Below are 11,078 nucleotides of genomic sequence, written 5' to 3'. Positions count from 1 at the left end.
ATATATATATAATTATATATATATGGACGAAGCTTCACACCTATGGACCCCATTGTGAGAAGGATTTGAATTGTGGTTTACAGGACAGCATATCATTGTACTGATTTTATGTTGACCACCCTGTAAATTTCAGTGACAATGTGAAATGCCATTAAACACAGACACCGTTTGATGCTGTTGTTAAAAGATTGATATTTATTTTTCCTTTACTGTGATTAGATGCTGAGTCCAAATCCATACAGTGAAATATACAAACACTTGATAGGCTTGAGGTGTGTACACAACGTTTTCATAATTTTAGAAAATCACTCGGCTAGGGGTACACACGGAGAAGAGCTTGGAGACATTTTGGTTTTTCAGGTGCCAGTCGTCTTGTGTTAAGAGTTGTTTTTCCTCAGATATTCAACAATAGAGCACACTGCTTGATTTACATTTCCACCTTGTGCGTCTTTTTTTCCTTTGGCAATGACAAAAGCTGAGGAAACACAAAGAGTTGTTGATTTAAATGTTGGTCAGTGAGGCATGTTAACACAATTAAATATTGACTTTTGAGGAAAACGTACACAAAAAAAAAAGTACACACAGAGCAGGTGATTTCACTTCATACTACACAAGTGTGCTACACAAGCTTCAACGTCTGGGCGCTAACAGTGTGATGTGATGCCAGTTAGCATGTCCATGGGTACACTCACATTTACATGTCTTGCCAATGCAAACCATGTATGCATTTCCACTGCCGTCTGCAACCGTCTTCAGCTGCATGCTATGTAAACCTTCATCATCAAGATTGTCCCTAAGCATACGACACTTCATCCCACCGACGCAAGGACCAGATGCACCAAAGTCGGTGCGGGTACCTGCAAGTCGTTTGATCTCGTCTACCTGAAAAAAGATAGAGGAAGAAACTGAGGTCTACATTTCTACTCTCAGACCTGTGTTTTTATACATATACATAAACATATTTGTTCAAGAAATGTCTGAAAACAGTGACGCAGCAATGGGGACAAAAACAATGTCCTCCTCTGTTTGGGTGGAGTTTCAGCTGCACTGGTTGGACTGGTTTGACTTTTGCTGCCTGTTCATGTGACACTGTTACGGTGTGCGTACTGTTAAACTCTGAAAGTACTAATACAGCACTGGAAGAGTCTGCTAATATGTCACTGTCGGAGCACCATGTTGCTGATAGACTATCAAAGTTACTAAAAAGATGCTGTTAAGTCAAAGAGTAAGGAGACCGTGGAAAAAGTGACACTACATTCTTACCAGTGTCAGCACTGCTGCCTCGCTTTAAAATACCCACATACTGCCAGGCTCCTCCACTATCTCCTGTGAAGTTCACGATATACCACTTGAAAGTACTGTCGATTTTCAAAGTATTTTTAATACCAGTACAAATGCTATCACTGATGACCTGGACTAACTTGCACTACTTTGGAATATGTACTGACACCACTGACCAGGTACTTTACTACAGTAAAAGTCTCAAAAAGGCAGTAGCCAAATACAAAAGTGATCTGACTGGTTATCTAAACAGGACAGGGCAATCTGTTATTTTCTTTAATATTTTAAAATAAAGTAAATGTTAAGAGTGGAGAGATGTAGCAGGTATGTACATGGAAAAGCAGTGTAGAGGAATGTGTGCAGGACGAGTTAAGACATGACAGACACGAGTCAAGAACCAGCACACGAAAGAAACACTTCCTCAAATCAGCCAGCCAATCGGGACCAAGCTGAGGTGTGTCTCAGTTTACTTGTTTGCCTGCATTTGTGAAGACTAGAGTCTTAGACCTCAAAGAGATGGACCAACGTGGACAGACGTGTGTGTGTGTGTGTTTGGGTCTGGGGACCTACAACTGCCACTGTGTGTGTGTGTTACACACCTTCAGTGCTTTCATTGTGTAATAGTAAAGACAAGCAGACACACGCAGAAGGAGAAGTGATCTTCACCACTTCCTGTCTCAGCAGCTCTTTTCCTTATAAGGTCATTTAAATGATACTCAGCTGCATGGACGAAAACCACAGTCGACCAGAAAAGACGCACAACATCTTGCTGAAAACTTTTTTTCAATCTACACACGTTACACTGACAAATGGCCAGCAGTCCGACACTTGAGTTTCAGTCCCAACCTGCACCACCGGCTCCAATTTATTTGCCCTGCAGCGCTTGAGCACATTAGCAACCTCAAGCTCCGCCCCTCTGCTTTGACAGAGCGGGAAACCAGCAGGGCAAGTCACTAATCACGCCCAAACCAACTTGGACGAAGAAGAAGAAGAAGAAGAGAAGACTGGAAAACTTTCCGACATCAGAAACATTTGCTAACATCTGTTGTACAGTGACAAGCTCAGAGATGGCGCTGTGGTGCTGCTGCGCTGCATGATATCAACTGTATTTTTAACATAAATAAAATAATAACAACTATTAGATTTTTCTTTTGCTTCCAGATGAGTAACTACCATCACAGTCTAGAGTAGGAAGTGTCAAGGCCTGACATGAGGCAGAGTGACATCTTCGTTGGAGTTGCCATTGTTTTGGTATGGGTGAGTGTCTGTGTGTGTGTGTGTATTTGTGTGTGTATGAGTCTTAGGCATTACCGTAATGTTTTTGTAGCCTTCCGTGGCTGCCCATATACCTTCTGCATTGCACTGATACCCAACGATGGCAGCTTCATCGATGTCACCAGTTTTCACCAGATTATCGATGTAACTCTGCCAAGACATCTCGTTCTATGACACAAAAAGCACAAAAACATACAACAACACACTTTGTTACTGCCAGCTCCTGCCTCTCGGTGTATTCAGTGTGTGCGTGAGTGAGGTGTCGTGACCACGTCAACTTACCTGTGCAGATAGACTCTCAGGGATGAGAAGAGTGAGAGACAAACAGACGGATGGAGTGGGAAGTCAAACGCAGAAAGGAGGAAGACACAACGCCTTTTATACCAACAGCCACTCCCTGGCTGCAGGCAGCTTCCTGCCTCTCTCGCTCTCTCTCTCTCCGACTCACGTAATCTTAGTGTCTCTCACCCATCTCTCTCTCTTTTACCTGGGAAGTCAAGAATAAGGAAGTATGTTCTCTCTCTCTCTCTCTCTCTCACACACACACACACACACGGACACACACATACCTAAACCAGTTCAGACCTGTGGACAACAGGAGAATGGTTCCAGAATGCACTACTGTCAGAGCCCCTTCCCTCTAAAGAATATGGAGACCCAGCCACTGAGGACAGCAGAATAAAAAAAGTCCGATTTGAACCTTTTGAGAAATTACTAACTCTTAAAACAGGGAATTTGTGAGGAAGGATTAGCCTGAAGTTACCCATTTTCAGTGGTTGATTTTAGCCTTAAAGCTAGCCGGTTGTGGTAGCATGAATATTGACAGTTGTCAGCTCCCGTATTTGCCAACACAACAACATTTTATTTCCTGTCATTGTGTCATCAATGTTTAAAGTCAACAACAAGAGCCAGTCACTGTGATTCAAATGTATCCACTATTACAACAAGCCCGTGTGTCAACAGTGTTTTCAGCCAACATGTCGGCTGTTAGCTGCAACTTCGGCAGGTCCAAGACCAAATGTAAAGCCAGAGCTTGAGCCACTCATGTTCATGTTTGTCATTAATCAGCTAACACTGCACTGGTACAGTTTGCTAGAAGCAGGTAACGGGACTTCCTGCAGTGCTTGGTACAGTTTGCTAGAAGCAGGTAACGGTTGGCATAACCAACGCTAATCCAATCAGCTTCTTTAGTTTAAAAGTAGTAGAAAATGAACATAATCACATGTCGAGAGAGGACAATGACCTCGGACCTCTGAAAATCCGAGTATCTAAAGCATGCAGGATCATCAAGTGTGTGTGTGTGTGTGTGTGTGTGAAGGTTTTGCAGTGGCTGAGATAAACGAGTTTCTACAAGTCATCATCTACAGTATGCATAGCCCAGGGGAAGAGGAGCACACACACTCACCCACACACGCGCACACACACACGCAGGCGAGAAATAGTTTTCACCAAGTTTTTAGAAACAGGAAGTTAAAAGGCAGAACTGGAGTTCTTTTACACAGTGTTCTGTTTCCAGTAAAAGTGTGTGTGACCTTCTCATTGTCTATTTAATAATCTGTCTTCAAATGAATAATGTGGTCACAGATATACAGTATGCTGGGGAGAACATTTAATGTCGCACAAGTCAGATTTGTTTATTGTCGTCACTTCCTATTCTCAGTGATGGATAATAACCACTGCTGCATCACTAAAATGTTACATTTCTCAATTAGGTTCTGAATGGAGGACATGGCCTTCAAACAGGGCTAACGGAAGATTCCGATGCAACTTCCGTCTTAAATTAAGCTGCCTTTTATGGAGGTTTAAGCAGAACACATTTGCACGAGCACGCCCAATGCACAGTCAAGACAAAAAAAGTGGAGGCGGGCGAGCGAGTGAAGAGGAAGTGGTGCGGGTTTGTCACATACTGAAGCTTCAATAACCCAGTATGTGTGACTGTAACCAAACACACTCAAAGACGAAAACACAACAGCATGCAAAACACTTGTGAACGACAAACCTGAAACTCTTAACCAACTATACCCACTTCCTGTTAGCGACAGTTACATCCTGTAGCAAAATCAAACTTGTGTTATTCTCACAAGCACAAACACTTGTTCCTAATTAAATAAACAAGAATAACACGTCAACATGTTCGCAAAAAAACAAAAAAACAGTAGCTTGAGGCGATGTTCACTTTTTGTTGTGACATTTTTGAATTCCGACATCCTGTATTTTAGAAACATAACGAGGTTATCATTAGACTTATCAGTGTTGACACACTATAGGGCACCACATGTCGATCTGGCAATTATAACTCAACCGTTAGCACCTACCGCACAAAGAGCAAGCATAAGGAAATATTTAAAATGCAGTTTTTTTGTTGCCATTTTGCCACATTTTGTTTTGCAACTAAAACTCATTTTAATTTTTTTTTCAGTAATTTTATGATACTGAAGTTCATTGAAAAAATAAGCTGGTAGGGAACACACGGGGTGCTGTTGGATTCATTTGTTGTGTTTGTGTTGAACGCCAATGAAGGTTTTCAAACAAAGATGTCACAATGTCACGTCTTTGTGTCGAGACTGCGACCGCCGTGCTCTAGTTGTTATATCAATGATTTTCAACAGGGACTGTGGATCGGAACAGGTTTTTCAAATGTTTTTTAATTCTAATCCTAACTCCAGATTCAAATACAAGTGATGTTTAAAAAGGAATTCATGAACTGAATACTTAAATACAAGGGTCAATCCTGACTGTTCCCCCTACTGGGTAACTGAGGAGGAGTGTTTTTCCAACAATTCCTAACCTTTAGTTATTATTATTATTTTATTAGCCAACTTTGGTATTCTTAGCATTTAGCAACATTTAGTTTTCACAGCAAGACCAACTATTCTATAACATTTAATTTTCTTTCGTATTTTCTGTACCTCTTTCGTGCTTACTTTTTTGTATTTTGATTCTACCTCCGAGCTATTACTTGATTAATTTTAGGGGCTAACATTTAGTCTTCTCTGGACTATGTTTTGTTCAATTTTTGGCTATTTCGGCGCTAAACTTCAAGCTGAGGTGTCAATGTACTGTAGAATCTTTCAAAACCAAACGTTCAACAGTTGTTGACCTTGTCACAGAAGTGAATCCACTTCCTGTATGCACTGGCTCAGAGTTCACACCGGAAGGCTGCGTTGAGTAGAGGAAGAGTTTTATTCACAAACACAAAGCAACACATCCATCAATCCCAGAATACAATGCAGCTTTTCTACAAATAAGACTCATCTTTAGTGACAATATAAAACATCAGAAATGATGTTTAGGGTTCTGTTCTTCACAAGAAGTCTGCTTCAGGTGTAAGTGCATGTGTGTGTGTGTGTGTGTGTGTGTGTATTAGAGACACTGAATGGGCAGTGTATGTCAGTGTGTGTGTTTGTAACCTCGTACAGTCCAGGTTTTTTAACACTGATACTGGCAGTGTGTGTGTGTGTGTGTGTGTGTGTGTGTGTGTATCAGCGGTCCAGGACGTAGCTCTTGTACAGACGGTTCATCTGCTCCAAGAAGATAAAAGTGAGCACAGTGTGAGGCCCGAGTCGAGCGTAGTACGGTGTGAAACCCTTCCACAGTGAGAAGAAGCCTTCTTTGCCCACCACTCGCATTAGCACCTCCTGGTGGACAGACACAGACACATGAAGGAGTGATAATACTGCAGTTTGCACAAATATTGTCAGTTTCCACAGCAGTGTTTTGAGTTTTTTGTTTTCCCCAATGACCATTTCTAGGAAATTTAATTTCACTTGATTTAGGCCAATGTTTTTATTTAACTGGGCTGTCATGCAAAATCTTTTTTCATATTTTGAATGACTTGACATGACTTTAATGCTCTCCAGGGCATTACTGTGTATCTCTGTTGAGTTTTTTGGATAACAAGACTTTGTTGGCAGTTTCTTGTTTATTTAAGGTTTTCTTTTCTTTTCTGTCTGTCTGATTTCAAATAAACTCACCAAACCATTTTTATACTCAGGTTTCCCGTCAATCATCCTCATGTTCTGAATCCTGATGAGAGACAGAGAAAGGTCACTAACAATGACAAAACATGGCTGTTGCTGCTGGCAGCAGGGGGCACTCTCATGTTTCTGCTCTGTCTTCTCACCTGGTTTTGACGATGTCTACGGGCATGGACGCGGCTGTGGTCACCAGACCACTGATCATACTGGCACAGAAGTGACAGAGAATGTCGTCGTTGAAGTAGCCTGGAAAACAAAGGACAAAGGGTGTAGTCGCTGCCACGACCACTGGTCTGATCAAGGACCAAGATCTGAGGGGTATTGCACAAAAGATATACAGATCACCTGAGCAAGAGCGGCTTAACCTATTCTGATCCACGCATTTTGACTTAATTGGTTGCACAAAGGCCAAAATATACCTAGCCTGACTCCCAGGTTAGCTTTGTCCTGCTTTCATGCAATCAATTTCAGAATGAGCAACATATCCCGGCATAATCCCTTATCCTGGTTTGGTGTGTTTTGTGCAAAGGCCCTCTGATCTGAGGATACCAGGGTCTGATTTAAGTAAGTGTGTGTGTGTGTGTGTGTGTGTGTGTGTGTGTGTCCGTGTAAGTCTATGGGTTTACCTGAGTCCAACAGAGCCTGTTTGGACTGGGAGTACGATGCCAGCTGAGCTGCGTTCACCACAACTGCACGGGCCATGGTGGGAATACAGCCCTGAAACACAGAGGTCAGGGGTCAACTGTTTAACACACTGGAGCAAAGATCAAAGGTCAACAGCAAATGTTCAACGGTCAACACTGAAGCATAATCACTGATGTTGTCAATTCTCTAATGTCATATTGCGACATCACTATGTCTTACCCTCCACAGTGTTACCACGCCCTCTTCTTTGGTGATGCGAGCGAGGGCATTGAAGACGTTGCGGTAGCCCCGCCTCTGGTCAGGAGGGAGGCTGTGGAAAGATATACGAAAAGGGTAGGAAAACCAACACAACACATTTCCATGTTCAGGAAAATGCTCTCTCTCTCTCTCACACACACACACACACACACACACACACACAGTGTCAATCAACCACCATCTCACCGTCCATCTGCTGTCATCCTGATTAGAGCTACCTCTGCTGGTGTCCCAACAAATGCCCCTGTGGCTCCCGCCGTCATTCCGATGAGGGCCTGTGGGAGGAGACATTTCCCATCTATCATAAAAACTATGGTTTGCAGGGATGGTTGAAGACCAGAAGACAAACCTTGAGGAGGAAGTTTGGTGGACGTCCGTCTGCGCTTGTCATCTTCTCAAACAGGATGGTGTAGATTCCTAATCTGGTCGTTGTGTAGGTTGCCTGACGCAGAAGACCTGCTGACAACCTGACACACAGAATTTGGATGTGCACTGGTAAAATAAGTCTAACTAAAATACACACTGTAAGTCAAACATTAAGTCAATTGGACATGTAGGTGACAGGAAGTGATGTTTTGTTTCTTTCTACTTTTCTTGCTTTGTGTTTCACAGTTTCTGACATTCAAAATGGTGCAATACTGCCTCCTTCTGATGGCTTGAAGACGTCATGACAGATAAAGTGAGGAAGTGATTGATAGATACCCTGTGTAGATGCCTCCTACACCCTCATTCCTCAGGATGGAGAATAAAGCGTGGAAACTCGTTTTGTATTCCCGCGCTGTTGTTCCCTGACCACTCAGCTGCATCCTGTTCTTCACGAGGTCCAACGGCTGGACAAAGACGGTTGCACCCATCCTGGAACAAAGTAAAAAGATTGTGTCCGTTGGATAAATTCTGTTCTCCAGTATTATATATATATATACTGTATATATTTATATATTATAAGGGATGCACCAGAAATTAAAATTGTTGGCCGAAACCGAAAATGAGAAAAACCAAGAGAAATGATTTTGCCAATTATCAGTACCATTATGCATTATAACATTATAGCAATATGGCTATGACTGTGAACTAAACCTCAATAAAATCAAGGATATTGCATACATTATTATTAATGTTTCAAAGAATAAAACTAATACAAAATTATGAAAGTATTTATTTAGCACATTCCAACAACGCACAATATAAAATAAAATATCAAATTAAAATCATAATAAAATGTTAAACTTGACCCCACTTATGTGTACATCAAATGATAATGTACAGGTCTACTGAAAGATTGTCATATTAAATAAGTTCTCTCATAAAAACACAGTGCATTTAAGTCAACTGCTGGATCATTTCTCATACGCACTGCTTTATTCCAACATCCAAGTAATAATCTTTATAACGCGGATCAGAAACACTCACAATAAAGTGCAGAGGATCAGAATAGATTTCAGTGAAACTGACAGTGCTGACAGACTTCATGAGTGAACTTTTCATGAGTGGACCGGGTCCGGGGTCAGTGCTAGTGCTAGCTGGTTTTTGACTGCGTCATTATAACTTCCTCTTATAATAATAATATTCCTGTTCCTGTTTATTATATTATAATTTTATATATATATATATGTATATATATATACAGACACACACACATATATATACATATATATATATAGATATATATATACATACATATACATATATATGTATATATATATATTTCAAACAGCCAAAGGTATGTGGTCAACTGTTGAGTATTTTCCCATAGTTCGTTTCTTTTAGGTTATCATTCATAATCAGCTCCATTAATCTTAAGGACACAATGTGAGGAACAAAGTTCACAAACAAATAACTCTCCTGTTAGAACACACCAGTCAGGCTGGTAATGATGTAACACATGAGTGGTAGGCGTGACGTCACGGTTGATCACGACTGAGGCCAGCTTACACAACTAGTGGTAAGAGTGCAAAGTACAGAGGGAGCCCTGAGATACCAGCTCCCCGAATACCCCCCTAAAATCCAAGTTACGAGTAAGCAACTTTTTCAATATTTTCCTTGTGACACGAGGAAACATCTAGTTACGAGTGCTCAACCAAGCTCTATTTTTCGACACTGTTGTGCTGTACCGCTCACTGTCCCTCGCTGGGTCATTTTAGCCATCGCTTTATTTCTCTCTGTCCCTTTCCCTCTCTCTCTCTCTTTTTATCATCTAAGTCAGTGATTCTCAAACTGTACCAGTGGTACGTGGGGAAAATTCATATTTTCACATTTACATTTTCAACTGAATAAATCTGAAATATACCATGCACAATTAATACAACATTTAGACATAAACATCTTTCTAAACATTTCTAAACATCTCTCCTGTGTGGTGGAAGCTAACAGTGAAGGCCTCTGCTGCTATATTCTAATGTTGGTCATCATGGTGGGACAGAGTATAAATAGTTACTGAACCACTGATCTAAGTCGTGTCGTCACTCCGAGTCCTCCTCCTATCTTAGTGGAAGGTAATTGGAATTAGGTAATTACAGTATAGTTTTATTTTCAGGTTGAAGTTTGACTTATGCTAGCAGTTTGTCCTAACACGGCGATGACAGTTAGCCCAATCCACCTTGGTCAATTTAGAACCAAAGCAACAACAACAACAACAATAACAGTTGTTCTACAGGGGTCACCAGCTGCTCCCTGAAATCAATAATAATAATAATATTAATAAACATGACATGTTCCATTAACAGCAGGTGTATTTTGTGATGTATTTATTTTTTAATACACCTCACTTTGTTACGCAACTTTGTGCGTGTGTACAAGAACATAGTTATGTTAATCGTTCCTCATCATATATCCATGGTGTGAAAAGTGTGATTTTATTTATTGGTGCACGGTTAAAGCTGTGTATTTAACTTTTATCTTCTACTTTTTAAATCATTTAGGTCGACGTGTTACGTCACACACTCGTCATGAGTCTGTATACATCACCGGAATCTCCCGGTGATGTTACTCCCGTGACAACGAGCTGTGTGTATCTAAGACTTCCCCCCCGGTAGCCACTGACATTAGCCGTTAGCATGACAGCTAGCGGCGGTACGTACCCTGCCAAGCCTCCAAACAGGAACTTGATGGCCTTTGGCGATGTCTTCGGCTTTGTCTGCGCCATATTTTCTTTTGGCTCACAGAGTCTCGAGTATCGCCGCTGTGTGGCTGTGGGGCAGCGGCGGTCCACCTGCTCTCACCGGGTCAGCAGCTGCAGAGGTAGGAGCCGGAGCAAGGTGACTCTGTGGAGCGGGCACGTCCGGAGAAACGAAGCTCCAACCCACCAATCACAAGCGCAGCAGGCGGAGCACGAAGACTGACAAACACGCCCAAATGGCGTGAGCCCTTTCACTGTTCCCACAGAAGCTGGGAAATCTTAAATTGTATCTTTCTTCATCCTGTCACATGTTAAAACACGGACTAAGGATGGAAAAGGGAGTTGGTGACGCATTCAAATGTAGTATATAATTTTTAAAAAATGGAAAGCGTGAAAAAAAAAAAAAAACGCGCAACATTTTTCACGAATTTTATTTGCAACGTATTTCAGAGTCTCATGAATTAGATCACTAAAGGAATATGACGCAGATAACAATATGAGATAGTTATTTTTCATAAAGCACTATG

The 11,078-nt window shown here is 41.4% G+C and overlaps 2 protein-coding genes across 2 annotated transcripts; both read right to left on the bottom strand.

Moving 5' to 3' along the window:
* Positions 1-172: 172 nt before the first annotated feature.
* Positions 173-2,997, bottom strand: LOC103389936 (profilin-2). The gene is made up of 4 exons (XM_008325580.3): positions 2,839-2,997; positions 2,593-2,724; positions 693-882; positions 173-475 (listed from the first exon to the last, which is right to left on the bottom strand). The coding sequence occupies exons 2-4, from the start codon at positions 2,716-2,718 to the stop codon at positions 378-380; spliced, it is 414 nt and encodes a 137-aa protein (XP_008323802.1). The 5' UTR covers positions 2,719-2,724; positions 2,839-2,997; the 3' UTR covers positions 173-377.
* Positions 2,998-5,720: 2,723 nt separating this feature from the next.
* slc25a11 (solute carrier family 25 member 11) lies at positions 5,721-10,736 on the bottom strand. Its single transcript, XM_008325569.3, has 9 exons — positions 10,514-10,736; positions 8,139-8,291; positions 7,786-7,903; positions 7,623-7,711; positions 7,398-7,488; positions 7,160-7,250; positions 6,680-6,779; positions 6,531-6,582; positions 5,721-6,194 (listed from the first exon to the last, which is right to left on the bottom strand). The coding sequence occupies exons 1-9, from the start codon at positions 10,576-10,578 to the stop codon at positions 6,039-6,041; spliced, it is 915 nt and encodes a 304-aa protein (XP_008323791.1). The 5' UTR covers positions 10,579-10,736; the 3' UTR covers positions 5,721-6,038.
* Positions 10,737-11,078: the final 342 nt, after the last annotated feature.

The sequence above is a fragment of the Cynoglossus semilaevis genome, chromosome 1 (assembly GCF_000523025.1).
Source record: "Cynoglossus semilaevis isolate Cse_v1.0 chromosome 1, Cse_v1.0, whole genome shotgun sequence".
NCBI lineage: Eukaryota > Metazoa > Chordata > Actinopteri > Pleuronectiformes > Cynoglossidae > Cynoglossus > Cynoglossus semilaevis.
Note: the sequence above shows the minus strand (reverse complement) of the source record. Positions and strands in the feature narration are given on the sequence as shown.